The sequence below is a fragment of the Schizosaccharomyces japonicus genome, assembly GCF_000149845.2.
Source record: "Schizosaccharomyces japonicus yFS275 unplaced genomic scaffold supercont5.1, whole genome shotgun sequence".
NCBI classification, from domain to species: domain Eukaryota; kingdom Fungi; phylum Ascomycota; class Schizosaccharomycetes; order Schizosaccharomycetales; family Schizosaccharomycetaceae; genus Schizosaccharomyces; species Schizosaccharomyces japonicus.
In genome coordinates this window covers 828,640-853,600 of record NW_011627860.1, presented here as the reverse complement: position 1 = coordinate 853,600, position 24,961 = coordinate 828,640, and the positions used below count along the sequence as shown (strand labels likewise).

The 24,961-nt window shown below is 42.4% G+C and overlaps 14 protein-coding genes across 14 annotated transcripts; 9 read left to right on the top strand and 5 right to left on the bottom strand.

Annotated features, from left to right (window-relative positions):
• Window positions 1–252: 252 nt before the first annotated feature.
• On the top strand, window positions 253–1,865 carry SJAG_02497 (iron hydrogenase; the record flags this gene model as incomplete). Its single annotated transcript, XM_002173668.1, has 2 exons — window positions 253–351; window positions 417–1,865. 2 exons carry the CDS (start codon window positions 253–255, stop codon window positions 1,863–1,865), a joined length of 1,548 nt encoding a protein of 515 aa, XP_002173704.1.
• A 650-nt stretch (window positions 1,866–2,515) lies between these two features.
• Window positions 2,516–3,562, top strand: SJAG_02496 (D-amino acid oxidase; the record flags this gene model as incomplete). The annotated part of the gene is made up of 1 exon (XM_002173667.1): window positions 2,516–3,562. The coding sequence occupies one exon, from the start codon at window positions 2,516–2,518 to the stop codon at window positions 3,560–3,562; it is 1,047 nt and encodes a 348-aa protein (XP_002173703.1).
• An 833-nt stretch (window positions 3,563–4,395) lies between these two features.
• On the top strand, window positions 4,396–5,018 carry SJAG_02495 (monothiol glutaredoxin Grx3). The gene has a single exon (XM_002173666.2). It carries the CDS (start codon window positions 4,477–4,479, stop codon window positions 4,975–4,977), a length of 501 nt encoding a protein of 166 aa, XP_002173702.1. The 5' UTR covers window positions 4,396–4,476; the 3' UTR covers window positions 4,978–5,018.
• Window positions 5,019–5,149: 131 nt separating this feature from the next.
• SJAG_02494 (mediator complex subunit Med19/Rox3) lies at window positions 5,150–5,801 on the top strand. Its single transcript, XM_002173665.2, has one exon. The coding sequence runs from the start codon at window positions 5,224–5,226 to the stop codon at window positions 5,641–5,643; it is 420 nt and encodes a 139-aa protein (XP_002173701.1). The 5' UTR covers window positions 5,150–5,223; the 3' UTR covers window positions 5,644–5,801.
• On the bottom strand, window positions 5,788–6,576 carry SJAG_02493 (translation elongation factor EF-1 beta subunit). Its single transcript, XM_002173664.2, has one exon. The coding sequence runs from the start codon at window positions 6,492–6,494 to the stop codon at window positions 5,844–5,846; it is 651 nt and encodes a 216-aa protein (XP_002173700.1). The 5' UTR covers window positions 6,495–6,576; the 3' UTR covers window positions 5,788–5,843.
• A 325-nt stretch (window positions 6,577–6,901) lies between these two features.
• Window positions 6,902–10,137, top strand: SJAG_02492 (fungal protein). Its single transcript, XM_002173663.2, has 4 exons — window positions 6,902–7,384; window positions 7,515–8,340; window positions 8,397–9,180; window positions 9,227–10,137. Exons 1-4 carry the CDS (start codon window positions 7,127–7,129, stop codon window positions 9,933–9,935), a joined length of 2,577 nt encoding a protein of 858 aa, XP_002173699.1. The 5' UTR covers window positions 6,902–7,126; the 3' UTR covers window positions 9,936–10,137.
• On the bottom strand, window positions 6,983–10,970 carry SJAG_02491 (riboflavin synthase). Its single transcript, XM_002173662.2, has one exon. It carries the CDS (start codon window positions 10,806–10,808, stop codon window positions 10,191–10,193), a length of 618 nt encoding a protein of 205 aa, XP_002173698.1. The 5' UTR covers window positions 10,809–10,970; the 3' UTR covers window positions 6,983–10,190.
• Window positions 10,904–12,346, bottom strand: SJAG_02490 (meiotic recombination protein Rec24). Its single transcript, XM_002173661.2, has 2 exons — window positions 12,044–12,346; window positions 10,904–12,003 (listed from the first exon to the last, which is right to left on the bottom strand). Exons 1-2 carry the CDS (start codon window positions 12,309–12,311, stop codon window positions 11,330–11,332), a joined length of 942 nt encoding a protein of 313 aa, XP_002173697.1. The 5' UTR covers window positions 12,312–12,346; the 3' UTR covers window positions 10,904–11,329.
• An 89-nt stretch (window positions 12,347–12,435) lies between these two features.
• SJAG_02489 (ER oxidoreductin Ero1b) lies at window positions 12,436–14,765 on the bottom strand. Its single transcript, XM_002173660.2, has one exon. It carries the CDS (start codon window positions 14,332–14,334, stop codon window positions 12,670–12,672), a length of 1,665 nt encoding a protein of 554 aa, XP_002173696.1. The 5' UTR covers window positions 14,335–14,765; the 3' UTR covers window positions 12,436–12,669.
• Window positions 14,625–16,666, top strand: SJAG_02488 (pig-F). The gene is made up of 2 exons (XM_002173659.2): window positions 14,625–14,803; window positions 14,905–16,666. Exons 1-2 carry the CDS (start codon window positions 14,762–14,764, stop codon window positions 16,345–16,347), a joined length of 1,485 nt encoding a protein of 494 aa, XP_002173695.1. The 5' UTR covers window positions 14,625–14,761; the 3' UTR covers window positions 16,348–16,666.
• Window positions 14,699–18,357, bottom strand: SJAG_02487 (triacylglycerol lipase). The gene is made up of 2 exons (XM_002173658.2): window positions 16,656–18,357; window positions 14,699–16,598 (listed from the first exon to the last, which is right to left on the bottom strand). The coding sequence occupies exons 1-2, from the start codon at window positions 18,172–18,174 to the stop codon at window positions 16,483–16,485; spliced, it is 1,635 nt and encodes a 544-aa protein (XP_002173694.1). The 5' UTR covers window positions 18,175–18,357; the 3' UTR covers window positions 14,699–16,482.
• Window positions 18,358–18,513: 156 nt separating this feature from the next.
• On the top strand, window positions 18,514–21,610 carry SJAG_02486 (guanyl-nucleotide exchange factor Ste6). The gene has a single exon (XM_002173657.2). It carries the CDS (start codon window positions 18,957–18,959, stop codon window positions 21,552–21,554), a length of 2,598 nt encoding a protein of 865 aa, XP_002173693.1. The 5' UTR covers window positions 18,514–18,956; the 3' UTR covers window positions 21,555–21,610.
• On the top strand, window positions 21,567–23,534 carry SJAG_02485 (central kinetochore associated family protein). Its single transcript, XM_002173656.2, has 3 exons — window positions 21,567–21,899; window positions 21,941–22,160; window positions 22,207–23,534. The coding sequence occupies exons 1-3, from the start codon at window positions 21,714–21,716 to the stop codon at window positions 23,469–23,471; spliced, it is 1,671 nt and encodes a 556-aa protein (XP_002173692.1). The 5' UTR covers window positions 21,567–21,713; the 3' UTR covers window positions 23,472–23,534.
• SJAG_02484 (ATP-Mg/Pi carrier protein) lies at window positions 23,471–24,955 on the top strand. The gene is made up of 3 exons (XM_002173655.2): window positions 23,471–24,023; window positions 24,070–24,165; window positions 24,269–24,955. The coding sequence occupies exons 1-3, from the start codon at window positions 23,628–23,630 to the stop codon at window positions 24,788–24,790; spliced, it is 1,014 nt and encodes a 337-aa protein (XP_002173691.1). The 5' UTR covers window positions 23,471–23,627; the 3' UTR covers window positions 24,791–24,955.
• The last annotated feature ends 6 nt before the right edge of the window (window positions 24,956–24,961 follow it).

The following is a 24,961-nucleotide window of genomic DNA, read 5'->3' as shown; positions in this document are numbered from 1 at the left end:
ATGGAGATTAGAACGTAAAGGAGCTGCAAACAAGAGCGAACGAGGACTCACATTCAATACGTTTGGAATATCAGCATATAGCCAATATAACATTTTTGTCGCACACATAGTGGTTTCTTATACCCTGCTTTTCGGTAGCTCAATAATTTTAAAAGTCATGTGATCACCTTAACGAAGCATGTTTAAAATGGCAAATACAGAGATGAAAGGTTTGCCCTCTGCCAACACCCAATTCCCGGAATTCATACAAGAATGGTGAAGCTTTCAGCCGAAGACCTGAATGATTATCTAAATCCGGGTGTTGCTTGTGTTAAACCCGTGAAAGTTCAAAAAAAGCAAGACAATCAACAGGTACGCGTAGTTGACCGCGTTATAACGCAATAACCGTTTTGATTGAGAGACTGACAACTTTTTAGAACATTAAAGTTAATGGGGAGTCCTATTACGAGGTCACAAAAGATACTGGTGAGGTTGAAGAATTGGGAATTGCATCTATTTCCTTGAACGATTGTTTGGCATGCAGTGGTTGTATTACATCTGCTGAAAGCGTTTTAATTAACTTACAATCGTATCACGAGGTATTAAAATTTGTCAATGCTAAGGAAGCTGACGACTTTTTCATTTTACAAATGAGTCCTCAAGCAAGGGCCAGCTTGGCCGCTTATTATAATTTGAGTGTCCAGGAAGTACAACTCTGGATTCAATCAGTGTTTACAAATGAACTCAAGTTCAATGTGGTTGTTGACACGGGCTTTTCCCGAGAGATTAGTCTTCGACAGGCTGCTATTGAATTTTGCCAGAGCTGGGTAGCTGCCAATGCTGCGAAGACGGTGTATAACTCAAAAAGTGGTGAAGTCGCCCCTAAACCCCTCCCTGTGCTTTCTTCAAGCTGTCCTGGATGGATTTGCTACGTGGAAAAAACACATTCTTCATTAATTCCACATATATCCACTGTTCGTTCTCCACAGCAAGTCGCTGGTCGACTGCTGAAGGATTGGTTCTCTTATCAACTTGGCATTTCTCGTAAAAAAATATGGGTCCTTAGTTTAATGCCTTGTTTTGACAAGAAACTCGAGGCCTCTCGGAATGATTTTGTGAACGAACAGGTTCGCGATGTGGATTGTGTGATTACCCCGAAAGAGCTGGTCGAGCTTTTAAAAACAAAAAACATCTCGCCTCAGAGTATGGATCTAGACAGCCTTTCTATTTCTGAACAAACCCCGTGTCTACCGTCTTGGTACGAGCCGGTACAGTTCGAACAACAAAACGGCTCTAGTTCTGGCGGTTACTTACACTACATTATGACTTTTGCGGCGAAAGCTCTGTTCGACATTAATGATTTGACGAACAGAATAAATGTATCGCAGAAAAACGCCGACATGATAGAATACGAACTAACAAGTCCGGACACCGGCGAAACATTACTACGAATGGCTACATGTTATGGATTTCGAAATATACAAAATCTCGTTCGTAATGTTGGACGAAAGTCGGCACCCAGACGGGGGCGAGTTTTACTGAAACGCATGAAGAACATGTCAACGAGTCCGTCTACTGGTACAGGAAAACAAAAACTTGATTATGTTGAAGTGATGGCTTGTCCCGGTGGATGCATTAACGGCGGAGGCCAATTGCCTCCTCCTGAATCTAGCGCTGATTTCTCTGGTATTTCACGTGAATGGATGCGGCAAGTTGAAGCACACTATTTCCAGCCGGGTGTTCGTCAAGTCGATAACGCTGCAGTTGATGCTGCAGTTGAACACTGGTTACCTTCCTATTCTCTTCAACAATCCATCCTTCATACAAAGTATCATGCCGTACAAAACGATACCGAAAATCCCGTTGCTCTCGCGAACACTTGGTAAAATGTTTAAAGGCACGGGTAATTCTGTACAATTATACCAATTAAAAGCCTTCCCCCCTACTTCCGATTAGGCTTTCAAAAGTTTCACATCTTTGTTCTGATTTTTTTCTCCAAAACATTCTTCTATTTCTCTTCTATTTTTTTTGAATTGTTTTCTGTTGTATCTACACCTGCCACCTTGCCGTTATCGCCCTTGTTACGTTTTTGAATCAGCAACTCAATATTCATTGGTCCAAACATATCAAATCGTCGTTCTGTAAAAATGTTGTTTTCCGTCTATCTAACAGCCTGTCGTCTTCTATTTTACCTGTTTTAAGTGGGTTGGATCATTCTCGTTTTTTTCGTTGCCAATCGTTTTGTCCTGGATGTGTAAAGCAGCCGTCATAGCATCCGTCAGTCGAATAATGTTTAGTTGTTTAAACACTAGTGCTATCGTCTTTATTGTATTCCTACGGTATTCTGCCTTGCGTAACAAGTGAAATTGAGCGGAATGGGTATTTAAGGATAACGTAAGACACAAGACGGTAAACGAAAAAAAACTGCTAAATCTATTGTCTGTTGGGTTTGTACGATTGTCATTGCCAACTTTAATTCCCTTCCATCAAGCCCGCGTTCCTTTCAGATTTGCTCGTTATTGTTATAGTTACCGTTATGGACAATCAAAGAGATATTGTAATCGTTGGTGCCGGTGTCATAGGTTTATCGACAGCCTGGATTTTGTCAGAACTTGGTCTGGGAACTCGAATCATCATTGTCGCCAAACACACACCTGGTGACTTGTCCATTGAGTATACTTCGCCTTGGGCCGGTGCAAATTTCAGTTGTATTTCGTCTAGCAATCCATCCGCATTACGGTGGGACGAAATTACCTATAACCGGTTAGTGTATTTGGCAAATACACAAAAGCAATCAAGTGTAACGCTTGCACCTACGCGGGAATATTGGGAGCATGCTCAAACGGAAACGAAAATCCAGTCACTTGGCAAATACATGAAGGATTTTAAACTTATTCCGTTAGAAGAACTTCCAGAAGGCTGTAAGTTCGGGTACACGGGGACGACAATTTTGTTGAACGCACCGCACTATATTCAGTACATTTACGATATAGTCATTAAAGCCGGTGTCCATGTGGTAAAGCGAGAGCTGAAACACATTTCTGAGGCTTTAGAAGTCACCCCCTCGAAACCAAGCGTTGTCTTCAACTGCACAGGTATCGGAGCGTACAGGCTTCCCGGTGTCGAAGATCACAATGTGTATCCCACACGCGGACAGGTTGTTTGTGTTGATGCTCCTCATATTAAGGAAACCCGGTCGTTAGACACGGATACTAGCATAACCTATATCATTCCCCGACCCATGGACGGAGGTGTAATACTCGGTGGGTATCTTCAACGGGGAAATTGGGATGCTGAGGCGAAACCCGAAGAGACGCAATCCATTTTAGAACGAGCATATGCACTCATGCCAGAGTTGACGCACGGAGAAGGTGTAAAAGCCTTCAAAATCCGCAGTGTTGGTGTTGGTCTGCGGCCTTCTCGAAAGGGAGGTGCCCGGGTAGAACTCGACGTGGTTCCTGGTTCTTCAGTTCCTTTGGTTCATAATTATGGTGCCTCAGGTACGGGTTATCAAGCGGGTTACGGCATGTCCTTGGATGCAGTTATGCTTGTTTTGCCCAAACTAATTGTTCGTCAATCTTAATGTTGTTTTGATGCATTGATGGCAACTGTCATTTACTGTGATTTTAAAAAAAAAAAAAAAAAAGTTTGCAATTCTTAAGTTAGACTCGTTCTGTCTAGATTGAAAAAGCGGCAAGGATGAGTAGCGATCGTCAAACGGGGTTAAACCAATGAAGGTCAAGTCAATTGAAGCTGTCTGGTTAGACTCGATGTAATTAGTTACTTGGGGCCGGTACTTTAATTAATCGTTCATTAGTGTATGCGTACATAATGAAAATGGTATGACTAAGTATGTTGAAACTATTTCTGTAAACACGATCGTTTAAGAGCTTGACTGAACTCATGTACGATCGGTGTTTGGATGAGGGACAGATAGATGTTCACGATTTGTTGATTGAATACTTTACGTTTCCAGTTCATTGTTACTATGCCGACATTCTCGATTTCCAAAGTTATTGTAATTACTATCAAAACATTTGAATAATCTATAATCTACTGATTACGAGGTAGTGCGTCTGTAAGATATGAATCGTACAGAGCGAAACATATTGTAGACACCCGTTTCTCCAAGACGATTCAACTCGAGTTCTATTTAGCAAAGACATGAAAGTGAACAAATTGTTTAGTGATGAAATTATTCCTAGATTGTAGTTCAAACAAGATCATGACAACATTTTCCTTCTTCACTCTATAACAGCCCAACGACACCTTTAAATTTACGCTGCTGCAACCGTTTCTCAAATGTCTTTGATTTTCCCGTTTTTGCATCGTCAGCGCAACAAAACCTTAATCCATTTAAGCAATTATCGAATATCTAAGCGAAATCTTAGCACCTCGCTTAATGCCCCGTCCCTACAAGAACAAGACTACCTTTCCCCTTACTCATCGAAAAACGCAGTGTAGGAAAAACACAGTATCTCCTGCTGTTTGCTGACTATGGGTATCAACAGAAAGGTTTGTGTCTCTGTTGCCATCCTGCTCGTGCTGAGTTTCGTGCAATTGCTCACCGTTTGCGTGTCCTGGGATGCTCTCGACGTGAAACAGCATTTACATAAATTATCAAAGCAAACCAACAACTACGAGCCCTCTGTTTCAAATGCGAAAACAGGAACGGACTTTGCGTCGCTCTTGGAGCCACCAGTAGTCATTTTCAGTCGAACGACTTGTCCGTACAGCAGGAGAGCCAAGCACTTGCTTCTTGAAACACTGGACATTGTTCCTAAGCCTGTTGTTATTGAAACCGACGAACACGAACACACAGATGAGCTCCGGAAATGGCTCGAGAGCATCAGTGGCATTGCGACTGTACCAAACATCTTCGTCTACGGACAGAGCATCGGCGGGTTCACGGATGTCGATGCATTGCACTCGTCACAGGCGCTAGAAAGCGTTTTCGACCGTCTGAGTCACGGCGATGTTGTTATTGTAAAGGAATAGTTGCGCTGCACTGTCGTGCAGCGCGTTAAAGTAATTAACGAGAGAACGAAAAAGTGCGTAACAATTACGATATTCTACAGAGGAACACGGTATTGCACGGCAGTTTACGGCGGAGTGCAGTAGCACCCCGTAAGACACGTTAACTTTCACTAAACAGCACAAACCACCGTTACATCTCGCTGCATCTCATTGCAGCTCACAATCCTCCTTCCCTTCCCTGTCCTCCTAACTTCTTCCCGTCTTCATATGAGTTCAGAATCAAAATTCTACTACGTGGACACCTTCTCGTACCAGCCAAGCAAGCCGTCTGCACACGAGAATTTGACGGAGAAATTCGAACTGCAGGACTTGGCGTACAAAGTGCGCCGGGTGGACGAGCAGGGTAACAAGCGGAAAATGAGACGGTCGTACAAGGCGTACATCCAGGATCTTCCTGGCTCCATTGAAATCGCCAAAGACAACACCATTCGGCAGTGGTACGCTGAGCCGCGGAACGGCCCCGTCGAAGTCGATCTGCACCAGCTCCACGCCAGCTTCCGTCTCGAGCCCGGTCTCATTCCCGGCTTCAATTCAAAGATTTTCGGTCTTGACGAGGATGTCACCGAAACGATGAGCCGTGACTCGTCCATGCCCCGGAGCCCTGCTCGCCGCCGGAAGAGGGTATAGACCCCCGCAAACTAATGGGGTTACAGGTGGTGCACCACATAACGTAGATAATTAATTCATCGAGTATTGCTCATCCCACTAAACAAATGGAGCCCCGCTCACCCCCATTTCTACCCCACACACCAGTCGCCCCCACTCCTCACATATCCCATTCCTGAATTAGTTTTATTCAAAAAATTGCCAGACCTGTAGCAACCTTCTTACAACTTAGCCATAGCGGCGACGTCAGTAGATTGGACGTAGTCCTCAATCTCCTCAATGGTCTCTTGGAGCTCATCGATGGAGACCTTGTCGTCCTCAACGACAACGGACATTTGGAGCTTGCTGACACCGAAACCAATGGGGACAAGCTTGGCGGAACCCCAGAGGAGACCGTCCATTTCAATAGCACGGACAGCCTTCTCGAGCTCGTCCATGGGGGTCTCGTCGTCCCAGGGCTTGATCTCAAGAGTGACAAGAGACTTGGCAGCAGGCTTGGGCTTGGCAGCCTTGCGCTTGTTGTACTCGGCGATACGCTCGGCCTTGACACGCTCAGCCTCCTCGTCAACCTCGTCGTCGGAACCGAACAAGTCGATGTCGTCCTCATCGGCAGCCTCAGCGGCGGCAGCAGCGGGACCGTAGGCAGAGAGCTCCTTAGCGGTGCCAGGGAGGGCAGCGAGGTCCTCAGTGGCAATTTGCTTGTACCAGCGAGCAGCGTGTTGGTACTTGGCAGCATCGGGAGCAGAACCGACGGCCTTGTAGACGACGGCGTCGGCTTGGCTGGCCTCGTGTCCCTCAATGAAGGACTTGTCAGCCAAAAACTCGTTCAATTGCTTAAGACCAGCCTCGGTGGAAAGATCGGAGAAACCCATGTTGCTGTTTGGTTCTTGGTAAGTTTGTGGTGGCGGTGTGGGTGCTATTTAAAGGCTTTGGTTTGGGGAATAAAAAATTCAAAAATAAAATTTTTTGTTAAGGCGAAGAAGCGGCCAATTTGGAGGATAGTGAGGACGAGCGAGACTTAAGGAGAATGAGCGAGAGATGGCGGGGTTTTAAGAGCTACAAGGATTTTCACCGTACTGTAACGATGGTTAACGGAAACCCTATTGCTCTTTAACGTTCTTTCGTACCGCTCGCAAAAATACTTAGTGTGGCTTAAGAACTTCTACTGGGGCTCATTATACCGTGTGCAGCCCGCGCACTGACTTGCAGCGTTCAACGCCGAGGCTCGGAGTGAGCCAGCGAATCATAGGAGACGCTACGACAGCTCGTCTACGCGCCTGCCTGACGTCACCAAATACATAATGCTTCTTCTAGTGTACTTCTGTACCTGTCCTCTACCAACTTCACACATCCATTGAGTGTTTGATAATTTATTGTGCACTGTCTATTTCTCTCTCTGCCAATTGTCGCAAGGAGTCTTGTTTTGGTTCAACTCGTTCTGTGAGTTATATCACTTTTTTGCTGTTTCCTGTCCGTTTTATAGACGCCGTTCCCTATTTCGGCAATGCTGGACGCTAAAGAATACCATTATCTTAAGAAAGAGCTCATTTCTCTTCAGGTAGAGCGTGAATTCTCTATTTTGAGCAACCCGGACAACTTGGCTCACTTGGGTCTCCCATTCAAGCTTCCCGATGGATCCTTTCTCCGTTACGAAGAGTCAGAGACTCCTGTAATCCGTTTTATTTTCCGAAGATTTGCCCTTACATTCCCCTTTCTGGATTCATCCACTCAAGTAGAGTTTTGGAATGAAAACGTTCGAAGTGTATGTCTTGTGTGAGACGGTGTTGTGCCATGTAATGCTCGACACTGACTGTTATTGCATCGAGTGTGTGTGTGTGTCTGTCTCTCATTCGCTCGTCCTCTTTTGTGCTTGATCGTCTAACAGTATCTAGTTTCTTGTCGCAGTGGCCGAAGCACAAAAGAGCTTTGTTTCAGATGCAGAAAACTCGTCCAAATTGCGTCGTCTGAAACTCAAGCTTGTCCGTGTTTTCGTTCTCCTCATTAGTTCTGCCATTCATCTGGTCGAGCGAGAGGAGATGATGGATGTGTCGGAAGAGGAAAAGACATTAATGGCCCACTTTGAGTCACTGTCGCTAAATGCCAATTTGTACGATTCTCAACCTATTCGAGCAGATGTCCTTGGTGTTCGCGTGAACGAGCCAGCAGGTATACTTCGAAAGCGTACGTTTGAATATATGATTCGCGTTCAAACGAAGACCGAGGTGTATTACATTGCACACCGTTACTCTGCCTTTGAACAGCTGAGACGCGCTCTTCTGAAGCGTTTTCCCAAACTGCATGTGCCTACGCTTGCCAAGCAGGACACTCTTAGCTTTGTTGTGCACTATTCGCCAACACGCATTTCCACCGACTCGGGGGCAGATGCATTCTTGTTTCATTCAGAAGGGGCGATTGAAGGCGATTATGATGAAGTCGTCGACAAGACGTTGCATAGAGAGCGGACTCGCTATTTCCTGCGTACATTCATGCACCTTGTTTTGTCCAAGACGGAATTTCTTGAAAGCGATTGCTTGCAGATGTTCCTCTTAAAGAATATGACTGAGCCGAATGACGAGGAAATTCTTGACATGCGTATCCGTGAACAGCTTGATCGTGTTCGCGAGCAAGAGCAGTTCCAGTTCAAGAAGGCAGCAAATGAGCGCATGCATGAATTGGAAGGTCATATGCGCAACTTCAAGCAAAACATGATTGAGCATGGTATGAGTTTTATATTCCGAGACATTGTCTTTCCAGTATTTGCTAACGTAACTTAGGTGGCTTCAGTGCGCTGTTTTCCGAGCTGAAGGAAAAGGACAGTATTGAAGAGCTTTCTCCACCACTTCAGAAGACCATCAATTGGGCTAAGGTTTGTCTTGCTTCAACCATTTACATGACGTTCTTTGGAAAGGAAAAATCTCTGGATACGTTTTCGCGCATCAAGCGGATGCACAGTATTATCCCTTATACCATTCTTAAGGGTGTTATGCGTCTTTCAAATCCTGTTGCCATGATGAAGCATGTACTGGATGTGTTTTTGGCCCAACCTTTCAACAAGCGGTCTTTGTTCCAGCGTCTCATTGGTATTGGTTTGCAGGATGACATTCGCTTGCTGGAGAAGTTGGTTGGAAAGTATGAAGCATCCATCAAGAATGTGGAAATCTGTAACAGAGTCAGCAATTTTGTTGAAGCACCCGAGTCGTATGCTGACGTGGATGTCGGAATGCCCGATACCGCTAAGTTGCTTCTGCAGGTAATGACTTCGGAGCAACACGAACCGGTCCTTTCGCCGGAGTCCTTGGATGAGATTTTGCAGGGCTATGAATGCTGGAAAATGAGTATCGAAAGCGATTCCTATCCTGCGGACGGCGAGTACTTGGAAAGAGCCAAGCGTTATGGTTACACCATGAAGCTCCTGAAACTTTCTATGCAACTTTCTGGCAAGCAGAGTATGGTGAAGCTTTTGTTCGAAGGTGTTACGGGTACTTTGATGCGCGACGTTGTCGTCATCTTCTACAAGCCTCTTATGCGCGTGTACAAGGCTGCAAGCGTATATCAATCGTATGTTCAAAATCACTCTATATCAGTGTTGCTAACAAAAAATTAGTGTGGATGATTTCTCTGCCTTCATGGATGATATGCTTGGCTTAGTGGAGAAAACGCAAAACTCGTTTGAAATGAACCCTAACGCTGTGGTGAAGAAGTTTATCGACCTTGTTTCGCGCCATGAGCAAAGCTTCTTCGACTTTGTTCATAAAATCTACACACACGACGATGGCTTGTTCATTGATTTGACCAAGTGGATTGAAACTGTGTTGTATTTCTTGAAGAAGGACTCGACGAGAAACATTGAGATGAACACAGTGTTGGAGACTTTAGAGCCCGAAGATATGGTAACCTTGAAGCAAGAGTTGACTGATCTTTTGGACTGGAATCACCGCACAAAGGTTGCCAACTTGATCAAGGTTCAATGCCGTTATGGAGGCATGGACGAGTCTAGTTTGCCAAACGTTCAATCCGACGACTTTGGACTCGATAATGAGCTCTTCCGCGAGCTGCAAGATCGTCCAGAGGAAGACGACGACGATAATAGTTTGCAATTGTCACTTACTGCGACGAACGATAGCATAAGTATTCTTGAGCCTGATGACCCTGTTGGCGAAGCTCGTGTGGAGGCAGCCCGTGCACTTGCACAGCAAGCAGAGAACGCGGTGAAGCCCGACTTTGCGATTATACCCAAGCTCCTTCCTGGATTTGTTGCCCAACTTAGAGAAACTCTCCTTGAATCTCTTCACGAGAACTCTCTTATGGCTTAGGACGATTGAATGCTCTTCGCGGTTCCCAAGAACCAGTCCAGTCGCTCTGTTTCTCACTTTATATTGTATTATTACAACGCTGGAACGGACAAGGCTCGCGCCCGTGTTGGTTCCACACACATCATTTTAGTTTATGCATTCCTAAATCTGCAACACCTGTGTTCGACTTCCATGACATTAGTGTTGTAATAACATCATCTTAACTATTATTTCATTTCAAATATCATGAGCGCATTTGGGGTCGTATGGGCGCAATTAGAACTTCTTTTTAAAGTCCTCAACATGAGCAGCTACGATTTTCTCGACGTATTTACCGACCTGGTCCACTTCAACATTTACCAAGTCACCAATGCTCTTCTCGCTCAAAGCGACCTTTGACTGTGTGTAGTAAATCATCATAATGCTGAAAGTCGTTTCATCGACATTTGTAATGGTGAGAGAAATACCATCGAGACAAATGTAGCCCTTGTAAACAATGTACTTCAGAACAAAAGCATCACGGGGCTTGAAGGTGAAAGTGATAGCCTCACCGTCAGGCTTCTTCTCAACAATCTCAGCAACTGTGTCGACATGGCCTTGAACCATATGGCCGCCCAAACGAGTAGTAGCAAGAATAGCACGTTCCAAATTGACCTTGTCGCCCTTTTTCAAGAAACCCAAGTTCGTGAGACGCAAGGTCTCGGGAGCAGCACCGACTGAAAATGTTGTACTAGTGAAATTCAAAATTGTTAAACAGGTACCGTTCACGGCAATGCTGTCTCCATCATGAGCATCGGCCAGAACTTCGGGAGCTTCAATAGCAATAATTGTTCCTTCACTCGTTTTCTCTAACGAGATGACAGTTCCAACAGTTTCAACGAGTCCAGTGAACATTTTTTAAGCTGAACGTTGCAGGTGAAGAAAAATTGGCAGAGGATAGAAATACTTATATTACAACGAAAAAACGCTGCAGTAATAAGTTGTGATGAGTATGTTGTTATTGACCACTGTATAAATCGAGTACAAAATCGTCAGCCAGCAATCCAACGATTATTATGTAAGCCGAAAAAAGACCAGACCACAATAGAACGAGCAAAAAAAATAGTGTTTTGACAAAAACGAAAATTGCTTAAGCGGTATTGGACGAACAGATGATGAAATCAGTTTAAAATGCTCATTAGTGCGAAAACCGTTTATGACGAAAAAATGTGATTCGTGGGAAGAACTTTTGAAATAAGAGGTCTTACAAGTCTGGTGACCCCTTTTATAAATAACGTTAACGATGCAAGGATTAACGACTAGTGATGGCTAGATAATGACGGACGAGGCTTGAAACAAGAAGTAAGATCCAAGATTAAATGGTCGATTGCGAGTCCAAAAGTTTTGCTGCTTACTCGTGTTATTTTCCTGCTATTTCATCCATCTAACATTTCCTTTAGTCCAAAGGAAATGATTCCAGAAAGTGGATTGTTAATCGTAAGAAGATTACCGAGTTCGTCGCTGAATTGTTTGGCAACATTGGCGACTTGGGCGTCATTGGAATGCATGCAAGGAAACAAAATGTCGGAAAAAGAGAGGAATGCTTCATTTAGGTATAGCCGGGTGTCAATGTCTGCTTCTTGTGTGCATTTTTCGTAGCAATTGTGAATACACTGTGTGATGTACTGCAATATTTTTGCCAGAGCAGGAGAGTTCTCATTAAGGAATATGAGAATGTTTTGTAGTATGTGTTTATACATGTTTAATCGGTTCACGTAAGGTTTGGTTGATTTCCCAAAGTTTGCCTGTTGCACCATATGTTTGTGCATTGGAAGCAATAGGTCAATCACACCCATGGCTGTTTCAGCTAGCTTATCTCCTACGAGAGTATTCTTGGGGAATCTCAAATGTAAGAATATATCTGAAATACTCTGTGTTGCACGAGCGACTAGCTGATCGCTTCCTTCGTCCTCCAGTTCAATCATCTTTGGGTTGCCGAAATTGCTTAAAAAACGATCCAACGCGCAAAAGGTTCGAATTACATGGTTCACTTGAAGCGTTCTCCGACATTTTTCAAAGTATTTCTCAATCCATTGTAATTGGAGCTCGTCTTTCACTCGTTAATATAATAATAAAAGTTAAGTACATACCAAGATTCTCGGCCAATTCCTCTTGTCTTTTGTCTTTTATGTCTATAATATCAACAACGTTACAGATGGCCATTGCTTTTCTCTGCTGATGCACCTGTTCTTGTTCTCGAGGTTCATTAACTTGTTTTTTCGTGTTCCATCGACTTTGTAACTTTTCTATGAACTCTGGAATAGTCAACGAACGAGGTTTGCATTTTACAATTGAGTACGCAAACGCAAGGCGAAAGGAATCTTCTCCTCCATAGAACAATGGCTCGTTTTGGAGCATGTTTTTGTTAAGTTTGGAGACGCGCTCGCGACGCGCGTTTAACGAAAACGATCGGCAATGCAGAAACCGTATTTCATTTAAGCATTCGCTTAATACATTTCATAGAATGCAGGAATCCATGTAATGCGAGTAACTTATTGATTAATTCAAGGCTATAATGAATACGCATGGTAGTACTCTAGAATTATAGTACGCAAAACTTAAATAATATCATCAATAAACTTTTGTTATTTCTAGCATGAATAAAAGATTACAAATTTTTGCAAGGTCTCATCAGTGACGGCTCACTTTCGTAAATGCCTCCCCGATAAAACGCTGTGCTATGAAATGTTCATCGTCAAAAGTTCGTGTGTCAAAACTAGTCGACCAAAAACTTTTTCGGGATGTAACGTCTAATAAAGTTGGAGACAGAATTCCACAAAGGACTTTCTTTGGAGAGAAAGTAGTACCGAAAAAGACTTGGAATTTGAAGGTAACTCCCAAGGACAAATTTGAACGCTTCCATGACATTGTGAAACTCTATAACAAAGTCACGACACACCTCGTTAATAAAGGCATTCACACGGTCAATGAAATTATGCGTAGAAGGCGGCGTAATACGGAAAATAACACTCTTCATCGAGGTTTTCATGCGCACAAACATGCTGGGCTTTCTGTGGGCTTCCTCGTACATCTTCTCAAATTCATGAAAGTATTGAATAGAACGTGAAATGCGGTCAAACGTATTGACCAAAGATGCCAACTCAGCTTGATGAAGCTTTGTGTTAGAAGTATCTTGGTTTTCATTAAAGTCGGTGTCATGTTCAGGGAATTCAAGCAAAATCTTTAAGGCTGTTCCCAGACCGTTTGTTTGAATTTTTCCCCAAAGCCGGCACTTTTCACAGCCGACGCAATCCATTAATGCAGACACATTGCGAAAATGCATACGAAACTCGTCCTTCAGTATCTCCGCAGAAGCCGCATCACCGGTAAACAGCCGATGTTCATCAAATAACTTAGGTGCCTTTGTAGCGGCTCTCGTCAGTGTGCGAAGACTCTTACGGATAATAGAATCTTGCGTGGAATCGTCGTAGCAGAAGGACAACTCATCCAACCAGCCGTCAAGCTTGCCCAAGGCGCGCAGTAAAACCGCATAATCAAAGTAAAGGTTTTCCACACGTGATGGATGGTTGTAAACTCTGTCAACAAAGCACTCAAGATTTGGCACCCAGAGACCGGAAGATTGATTGAAATAATGGTAACAGAGATGCGTCGAGACACTCGAGTGCATGCCGGATAAAATACGGTAAAATACATGTTCTTCTAGCGACCAGAGTTCCATATACTTGTCAATATCTTGCAAGCGGTTATCAAGTTTCTCATGAGGTGCAAGAGAGTTCTCAAATGGGGACATAGGCTCCTCATCATGCTCAGACAGGCATTCATTATAAATCATCCTCCATATAAGAGTAGCGTGGGGACCACTATAACCTGTAAAGCGTTCGGGATTATCGAGCAAAGAAACATATACACAGTTTTCATCCTCATCATCGTCAATATAACAATAGTCCTTAGAGGAATCTTCCGTATCTCGTTCCTTCAAACACGAGGGTGATATTTGTTTGTTTCCCGGAAGGATGGAACTGGATGCACGGGATACATCTTCAGCGTGTCTAGGCAGGAAACCTTCCAAACGACCCAGGGCACTGGAGCGCCATGCTCTTGGAATGTCGTTCTCACTTTTTAGAACATTCACCGTACAGGCAGAGTTTCCACATACCGCATGGTCTATAATAGGAAACTTGCATTCACGATTGAACAAGTTTAAACGGTAGTATCGGAAGTAGTCAGACTTTTCAGTAAGATCTGTAACCAATGGTTTGAATTCTTCATTAAGTGCATCTACAGTGTTGTAATCAGTCTGAAAGATTTCTTCGGTGATGTTGTCGATATCTTCGTTCTGACTTGCAATACTGTTTTCTTTACAAGCAACAAGCTTCAAAATCGATGTGAGAAAGAGTGAAAATGAGAGAAGACGAGTCATTGCAAAGAGTAGTGATCTTCGTGGAAAATGGCTATTTTCGTTATTTAGATAGAAAGTAGAATAAATGACAAGAAACGTTAAGCTGCTGTAACAGAAGAAACAGCAGATCAAATCGTAGCAAGAAGTACGTTACTACTTCGCTTGCTTGGGAGCTGTCGTCTTTTATCGTTCTTAATACAAAAATTGAACTGTCAGGTTCAATTAACAATAAAACGAATTGTAGGAAATCCAAGAAAAGCGCTACGAAAACCAATACTTAAGTAACCAGATTGGATAGAGAAGTATTTGAGTGTTATTCTTACTAATACTCGGTTTTTTTGAGACACACGTCCGAGGGTGGAAAAGCCTCTTTTCACCTCTGCAAGAGTTGATTTTCTCGTAGAAAGCTCCCAGTCCTTCTATATACCTTACGACACGGAACGCCAAGATGGGTTTTTGGGGCAGAAATACTTTTAAAGTGAAAGGAAAGGTACGGAAGATTACTGGCTGAAGGAAAAGAGGTTTCCAGAGTATCACACTGGTTTTTTCCGGCCGTTTTGGTTTACTTAGAACTAATGTTACATAAATTAGAACGTTATTGTAACGGGAGGATCTCAAGGACTTGGAAAAGCAATTGCAAAGGAATTGGTTCTTCGTGGTGCAAACGTTCATATTGTTGCTCGAACAATTTCAACATTACAACAAGCCGCGGATGAATTGAAGCAGTTCACGGTTCTTCCCGACCAAGTTGTTGCCTTTGAAAGCGTGGATTTGACGAATAAATATGCTGTAAAAGAGTACATTGACAATTTGCCTTTCTGCCCTGATCATGTCCTGAGCGTCGCAGGATCGTCGAAACCCGGCTTCTTTGCTGAAATGGATTTGGAAACATTCGAGAAACAAATGCTCCAAAACTATTTCAGTACCGTGTATGTGTGTCATGCTGTCATCAATCGGATGCGCAAATGCCCAGTCCCATACAACAGACGTATTCTTCTTACTTCCTCTATCACAAGCGTCTTGCCCATAGCTGGATATTCTGCTTATTCACCTGCAAAGGCCGCTATGCGTGCTCTCGCAGATACTCTTCGACAAGAATGCATCATGTACGACATTGAAGTCTGCATTTACCTTCCTGCCTCTATTTCTTCCCCGGGTTTTGAAGAAGAAAATAGAATTAAGCCCGAACTCTGTAAGATTCTGGAAGACAGAGACCCCGTTGCAACTCCTGAAGAAGCTGCTCGTCGCTGCATGTCTGGTTTGGACCATGGAGATTTCCTTATTACAAGCAATTTAATCGGCGATTTGATGAAAAATCGTGTACGCGGTGCTAGTCCACAAGATAATTTGCTTCTTGATACGATTGGTACCGTAATTTCCTTTTTCGGTTGGCCCCCTTTCAGACGTGATTTGGACAGCTCCGTTTATAAATACGCAATCGAACATCAAATGCGTTGTCCTAGAATAGAGCGATCCAACACATTCCCCTCTCTCGCGGTGATCCTCTTGCATCTCGTTTTGATTTACTTTTCGTTTCCAAACTTGGTGCAATCTCCTGTCCCGACCTTAACGAAGATGGTACCTTCCCTGTTCGCTCTTCAATTGATTCAGGTATGGCTACAACGGCCAAAAGTGAATGGAATATTACCTTCTATGGCGACCGCTATTCTATCTTCTTTGGGTGGCAGTGTTCTTATTCAACTCATTGTTGTCGCTTTCGGTGCTCCATTAATGAAGAACTATCTGAAGACATTTCTGTGCTCGGTAATCCTATCACTCCTTACAGTTTTCCCAATTTCCTTCTATACACGTTTTGACTTCCGACGTTGGAGAAATGTTCTCACTCTCCAAGGTCAAGATTTTTGTGGAAGTTTGGTTTATCGAGCATGGGGAGTCGTGATTGGAGCATGGTTAGGCGCCATTCCTATTCCTTTGGATTGGGATCGTCCTTGGCAGGCTTGGCCTATTACCGTGGTGACAGGCGCTTTTCTAGGATATGGCTTCGGGGGTCTTATCGGTGAACTCTTGAAGTAATCGACTCCAATCACTTTGGAGATGTGTTGCTGTTACCTTGCCGTCGGTATCTGCTTTTTATTTTGTTTATACTTTTTAGCTGCCGATAACAAGGTTATGGAGCATTTCCAGTATGAAAAATGTGATTTTTTTTTATTAGTTCATTTCAGATGTGGTTTCTGAAAATGCCTTTATGTTTACTGACTCGCTTTCTTCATTTCTGCAAATACTCTCGTCGGGACTGTGTCCTTCAGCAAACAAAGAATCCTCGGCTATATAGGTTAGCATTCTTACAGTCTGGGGAAAATATAGAAAAAAAACTAACAAACCTTTTTCAATTGCCAATTCAATTTTGCATCGAACGCGTAGCAACGTAATTGCCTGCCAGGCAGTCCGTTCACCCACGAGAATCCAGTAGTTAATGTGATCGGGGGAGGGTTCTGTAAATGTATGGACTATGTCCGAAAACGAGAAATTTGGAGTTAAGATAATATGTGGACTGAGAACAGCATCTTTTAATACGAACCTTCTAAGTTTTGAGGGTACGAAACCAAGTAAGTCCAATTGACGCATGCGAAATGCGAGACTTAAACTAAGAACTCGAAGTAATTTGACCCAATAGACATGATAGGAATGATGATGAAGCTCATCACTAATAAAAGGAAACAAGGAAGGACGAGATTGTGTTATGACAAAATGATTGACGTTGAAGATTTCCGAGATTCGAGCGAACGCACTAGAAGAGAAAAAGGCATTTCGTTCAGGTCGAGAGCCAACAAACTCTTCCAAAGCACAGGATTTTAACGAACCATCGGATTGCTTTGTAATCAGTTTGGAAGAACGGAATACTGGTGCCCAACTATTGCTGGTGCGGGCAGCGCTCCAAATGAGCACATCGGGGGCAGTAAGATAATTGAGCACGACTGGGCTACCAGAGAAGGCAAACGGAGTAATCACAATGTTGATTACGCGACCCGTCCGGTCATACGCCTCTTGGAACGTCATATTCCCCGTGCATTTACGCACAGTCTTCAATATAATGCTGATATCGAGCATGTTACCGTAACGAAGAAGCTTGGAAAGTGAAAAGCCGACTGTGTATTTACAGGTTTCCCACAAATTGGAGGAGAATTCGGAAAACATACGGGGGTATTCCTCTTTTGTGTACACGCCAAGAAGGGCAGCAATCAAAGCGCCGGAAGCAGACCCAGCAATGACACGCGGAAGCAAACCACGTTCCCATAGAGCCTTAGCAATGCCGAAATGATATAGACCATAGGCAGTGCCTCCGTTAAAAAACAGGCACGTTCTCCCAATGGAAAGTTTTGCTGCAAAGAAAAACTCGAGTTTCTCAATGCGAGGAATTTCCTTAGACATGCGGACACTGTGAAGACACTTACATGTTTCGTGAACGTAGTCTTCAATTAGAATTTTTGTTCCATAGTATGTGCGAGTAAAGAGAGAGGGGTCGCCCAGATTTCCTAAATTACGGATAAAACCTGAACGTAAAGTACACATGATAGCACGGTCGTTTTTTTCGGACCGGTAACGTTTAAGACATTCTAATCTTCGTTGGATCAATTTATAATCGTACTCTGCTGAAGCTGTATAGTATCGCCATCTGAAATTATTGGTACGTTTGTCTAACGATAAAGCTGTTTCCTTCCAATCCTGCCATGAGGTACAGTCGGAAGCTGCCAAACGTTTCCGTTTCACCGTTCCGTTATTGTCGTGTCGTAAAGCATTCAAAGAACTTAATAACCATTCAAATAGAGAAACCAAAAGTAACCAAATCGTACTAATTGTACCGTAAACGTAGCCGCGTGAGTCACTATTTCGCTGAAGCATTTTGTCTAAGCTTCATTTATCAATGATAATGTGAGTGAAGGGCCAGGTTCCATATAATTCACCGTGAGAGTAAATAACAGGTTATTCCCGGATAATATATTATCAGCAATTGACGAGAAGTATCAAGAATTATTCACTATTTACATATAAATTATCCGTCGCAGCTCAATTTTTCATTGTTTAATAAGAAAAAGTGCTGAAAAGCTGGAAACGAGATTGGGAAACGCCAGGAGCGGCAGGCGCGAATTTGCTTACACGACGAAATCGCACGAGTCAGTCCAGTGGTTACTACACGTCATAACATGAGATAAGGTTACATTGAACAAACCTTAAAAGTTGCACGTGGCAACTATAGAAACTTAGTAACAATTTGCGACAAAACGCGTCGACGAGACGAAACAAGGTGTTACTTCTGCCTGTACCTTTGATGAACACAAATAGTTAAAACCGCTGAAAATACATGATAAACGAAACATAAACGGCGTTCTTGATGTGACTTACATGAAGTTTCTTTGTGAACAAGGCAATTGCTGGTAAGGGAGATGATTTAATTAGTAAATTACGCTTTGCGTCATTTCAGTTGGCGTCAAAAAACTGAACAAAGCGAAAAAAACGTAAATATAAAAGGAGAAATGTTTCATGGAACTGTTCTTTTATTATCGACAACTGATTCTGAAACGTACGAGTGAATATAGAAACGAAAGTTGCTATTTTTCCTTTGAAGTTCCTGTTGGTTTCTTGTTGAAGGGACAGTTCAGTACTGAAGACGAGTTTCGCGAGAAATGCGTGCGATAGCTGTTGAAGATTACCAGGATGATCATTCGGAATTACCTCAACTTAGTTTTTCTGTTGGGGACATTATTCATATCACAGAAGTCCTTGAGAATGGTTGGCTAGAAGGAGTTATCGGAAATCAGAAGGGATATTTTCCAGCTAGCCATGTGGAATTTCAAGATGAACGGACAAACATTGTAACGCCTTCTATATGGCATTTTCCAGACGCAATGCGCCGTTTGTCTATACGAGGAAGTATATGCTCAATGCATGAGAATGCATTCCAATACCAAAAACGAATTCTCTTTCGTAAGTTCTGCCAAGACATTAAGAGCAAAGTGAAAGCACTTCTTTTGTCTTTTTCCTCTACCCAGGAATTGCACTATTACCAGGAATGTGTTTCTGTTTTATCCCAATGTCTCGTTCAATTTTTTGAAGCGCTTGGACAATTTACGACCAAAGTAGACGAAGGACTTCGTAAAATCCTCCAGCTCATTTCCAAGCTCATGGTATTACCATATTACTCCTCCCAAAGTCAGGATTACCAATTATGTTATACAGCGGCGTTGAAATACCTTGGCAGATTGGTGCTTTTATTACAGCAGCGCACATCTGTGTCTTTAACGGATCAGTTACCACCAGATGGTGTACCTTATCACACTGTTTGTTTTGTTCCCGTTCAGGGTGATCTGCTTGGGGCTACATTCGATGCATCAGAAGACGCTTCACTCGAGTTGAATGCTCGCGTACTCACAAAGCTCTTGCTAGCATCATCAAAACTTTATAAAAGGCTTTCTGTTTTGATTGAAATCGTAAATGACAGAATTTCTACAGACGAATTCACTGATCTCCTTGATTTAATAAAGCGCTTGTCTCAACTCTTTTCACTGCTAACGGACTTGAATTTGAAAGAACTTATCTTGGACGATTTCAGTGTTCCTTCCTTAAGCGTATTCACGACTTTAAAAGATACAGCAATAGATGATATCTGTGAGCTTTTCTTGCTGGTGCAAACATTTATGACGACTGCTAACAATGATGGTCAAATTTCACCCATAGAATGTGAAGAGAACTTGAAAACCCGGCTTTCTCGTTTACAGGAGACACTTGTGAGCTTGTGTACGCTCACTGTCTCTTTGTACCAACAGTTTTGCATCCTACGGGAAGACATGAATTCAAAGAGTATACCTGGTGATTTTTCTGCCGAAAATTTACCAGATGATGCTTCTTTCGCGGTGGAATCCTTATTGAAAAGGGATCCTATCAATGAGCAGATGTGTTCCCTTTTTGTAGATTTACGTACACAAAACAACTTGCGTGTAAATGCAAACGGTCGCGTGCTTAGCGGGAACCTCTATTCCCTCTTCTGTTATTTGTTTCGCTATGATCTCGACAATAGCAATTACACAAACGTGTTCTTTTTGACGTATAATAGTTTCACTAATTCTCTTCAACTATCCAGTTTCATTGCGGCAAAACTGTTTGGTGAATTGAAGCAGCATTCAGGAAAGAATACGAATTTTGGTTCCACAAGGCAAGTAAGAAGAATGCTGCAATTGATGCTTACTTGGCTTGAATTAAAAAATGGTAACGACTTGAAGGAAACAGAGTTTATGTTACTTATGAACAACGTGTACGGTATCATTCACGCTTTGGAAAGAAGACGCTTTGATATGAGCTCCATGAAGAATTTGTGTCAAGAGAAACTGAAGCATCGCAATAAGCGCACTCTCTTTAAAAACGTGCAAGGTTTATATAATGACGTTCCTAAACCTTTGGTACCACCCTCGTTTGCTGGCTTTCGTATTTACAACCTAAACCCTATGGAGGTTGCAAGACAGTTGACATTAATTGAGTTCCGTTCTTTCCTTAACCTCACAGACGGGGAATGTCTCATGAAGATGTGGGATTTGAAGAACGCTTTGTATGGAATCTCTGAGAATGAAGGTACACGAGCTGTTTGCTTTTGCTCGAATCAACTTGTTTCAGCAATCATAGCCGAAATTGTTGAAGGGAAAGAACTTAAAATAAGGAAAGATATTCTGGCATTCTACATCTGCCTCGCCTCTGCGCTCTTTGAGCTACAAAATTTTGCCTCCTTGTTCTCAGTTATTTCAGCTTTGAATTCTTCGCCTGTGCATCGGTTAAAGAAAACTTGGGGAATTCTGACTGTGAAACAGCAAAAGATGTTTCAGTCTTTGGAGGAAATTACAAACACTTCAAAGAACTATCTGTCATATCGTGAATGCTTGGAAAGAAGTGCACCTCCATGCTTGCCGTTTATGGGGGTATTTATGACGGATATTACATTTCTGAAGGATGGAAACCGTGACAAACTTGAGAATGGCTTATCCATTAATTTTGAAAAGCGCTGGAAATTTGCTAATTTGTTGAATGAAATTCGGCGCTTCCAGTCGGTGCCTTATGCATTTGAACCTGTAGAACATATACAGGAAATGATAAACAAGCAGCTCGAAAAGGCTTATGATGCTGACAAGCTTTATGCAAAGTCACTAGCAATTGAACCTCGAGAGCAGGAAAACAGACAAATGCAAAGGCATAATGTGACAGTTGACCGACTGCTCAAAGAATCTGGTTTTTTATAGCATATTCCTATTGTATTTTTAGATAACAATTTCATTTACCATAACATTGTTGCATACGATTATTGCCCTATCGTACGACCGTAATATTGCTCAACTTATTCCTTGCATATACATACATTGTACATATTGCTTACTTCCACCAGGATAACGTCCCACAGTATGAAACAGATAAAATCACTTCGTAAAGCCGTCGTGGAGGGTGCTCGTATTGCCAGAGATTCAAAAGATTACATTACTTACTGCACATTACTTGATGTTACGCTACAAAATGGTTTGGAACTTGATAGCACAGAATCAACTCAGTTACTTCAAGTGCTAAAGGAACAGGTGCTCCTGGAACGGAATGTAAGCTAGCATAAACCTTCTAGGCTTCTAACGACTTTCAGAATCTTATTTTTAAAGAAATTGCTTGGGACCTTATTTCACCAGTTATTTTATATTACGAAAAAGTTGAGCCCGAGACTGTAAACTCGCTACTAGATGTTTTTGGCCAAATTGGTAATCCTCGTGAGCTCTACATTCGGTGTAATGAGCTTTTCCATGAACTGAACGTCGACGAAAGTTGTACCTTAAAAGTCGTTGCTCTTGTTAATTTAAGTAGACAAGGTTTGTGCAGCTTCGTTACTTCCAAATAAGCTAACCATTTGATAAGCCCTTTCAAGGATTGAGACGAAAAACCCAATTTTGTTTATCAAACCACTATTTGAATCTATCTGGAGAAAATTGGAAGAAGTGATTTGTGCATCTACGAACCAAGTAAAGGTGGTTGAAGCAATTTTAGACCTTCTTGATGACTTGGTTTCTCAATGGAAGGATAATTCTGACTGCATTAAACTGTTTCCCTCTGCTATGGCTTTGTTCACCTGTATCATCTTTGAAAGCTTGAACTTCAACCTTGCAAGAGAATACGTCCAACAACACTTCAATAGCCCTAAAGTTGCCTTTCGCTGTCAACGTGAGATTTCGGATACTGATGATATTGACTTAAAAATAGTTGCTTCTCGAGTGCTTCAATTATTAAAAATTGCGAATGGATTACAATCATGGCCAAAGATTGTTTCAATTACTCAGAAAATGGGTTGCTTTTTGGATGAGCCGCAGATCACCGCTGCGGAAGAAACTCGGTTTGAAGAAGATATAGTTGACGCAAAACTTAATGCTTATACCAAAGGTTATGTCGCGGGCTCGGTGATTAACGAGTATTTTCAGGATGACAGATCAGATATCCCCCAATCCATCGATGAAGTATATCCTGTTGTTGCTCAGCTTATACAATGGGAAGGCCAAGGTTGGTTGGATTTAGGGCTCTTTTTAGCCATGAAATATCTCGATTGCAATTTTGATGGAAACGTTACAAGTAGAACAAAGTTTTTCTCTGTGCTTCAGCTCTTTCACTTCGTGGCTGCGCTAAATGAGGATGCAACTGTGCGACTCATAAGCAACGAAATCGTCCTTCGGTTTTTGTCCAAGGTTTCAGAGGAAGTAAAAATAACCTACATTCTTGACGTTTTACACGAATGTCCCTTTTTAAATGTAAAGACTGAGATGCTACGTTATTATCAAGAGCTTTACTGCGATGGCCAAGAAAACTCGATGTTTCAAGAGACGAAATATGTTCGTCAGGTCATTGAAGCATGCACAAACATTCCAGAGCAGGTAGATGGCTCTTATGCTCCTTTTTTTCAGCAATGTCTTGCTTTTCTTTTCGTCGTTCAAACTCGAGACAACGAACAACTAAAAGCTCAGTCCGTGCAACAGTTTATTAAGACTATGAGGATAGTCACAACTACGGATGAAGACAGTGATGACTATAGTATCCTTCAGCCAATGTTGGACAAATTGGATCAACAATCCATGCTGACAGATGTACATCAGAACTCTAAAGCAGATGTAAGACCTAACTCAATTGTTGAATAAAATAATCTGTAACACTATAATATGATTGTATCAATCACGGACGGCATTAACCAAATACTTATCAACTATCTGTAACTTTTCCGAACGTACCCCCCGGCCAACCAATTTTTATCCTTTGGCAAAAGTACATTTCACTGGAACGCACTTTTAGCAAGAATGGAGGTTCCAATACCCGTGCAAACACGAGGAACGTCTGGCTATACTGCCGTCATGGTCGCCGGAGGTTTAGGAGGAGGCCTCGGCGATTTATTAATGCATTCTTTGGATACAGTCAAGACCCGGCAGCAGGGTGCGTTAAATGCACAAAAATATAAAGGTTTTCTACATGCTTATCGTACAATTTTTGTGGAAGAAGGTCTAACTCGTGGTTTGTATGGAGGAATATTGCCTGCAATGATGGGAAGCCTTCCTGCTACTGCGATCTTTTTCGGTTCATATGAATTTAGCAAGCAACGGTTATTGTCATTAGGCGGGCTCCCAGAATCACTGTCCTATATACTATCGGGCTTCATTGCTGATGTTGCTGCCTCTTTTGTCTACGTTCCTTCTGAAGTTCGTCACAATTGCTTTTTACTTGTTGCAAAATACTAACTCTTAGGTTCTTAAAACGAGATTGCAGCTCCAGGGGCGGTACAACAATCCATACTTTAAATCAAATTACAATTATCGCTCTCTTGTGGATGCTATAAAACAGGTATGCCTATATGCTCAAACAAGATCGTTATTCAAACATCCTTCTTGTACAGCTACTGCAATAAGTAATCATTTGCAATCTAACGAAACCCTGTATGCAATAGATCACTAAAACTGAAGGCCCGAGAACTTTTTTCTACGGTTATCGGGCGACTTTGCTTCGAGATATCCCATTTTCCGGAATTCAATTTTTGTTCTACGAAAAAGTTCGCAGCCTTTTTCAATCCTATTATGGGCGTGAAGATATTGGTCTTTTCGGAGAGCTAATTACGGGCTCTATTGCCGGCGGCGGTGCTGGGTTTCTCACCACGCCTTTGGACGTAGCCAAAACAAGGCTACAAACGGGTGTGCGACCCAAGAAAAATGTTGTAATAGATGCTAAGCTAAGTAGCTTGAGCAGTCCTATGTCTACAGCCTCTACAACGGCGATTCCCAAAACTCAATCCGTTCGAGCTTCTGTGACGATTACCTCCGTCTTAGCAGACTTGTACAAAACCGAAGGATTAAGAGGAATTTTTCGAGGAGTGTGTCCTCGTATCACCTGGACTTCAGCTCAAAGCTCCTTAATGTTTGTTTTTTATGAATCGATACTACAGATTTTTCGACGTTCCAAGAATATTGAATGAATAATCAATCACATACATATGTTCATCACATCTACGTTTTCATGCTTATCTACCTTCCGGATTGGAAGACTACAAAACTGGTTACTCAAAACTAACAGATTAAAGTTTCTCCCAAAAAACGACGCTTTCAAAACAATCCACAGTCGAAACATGTCTATAAAACTCACCGCC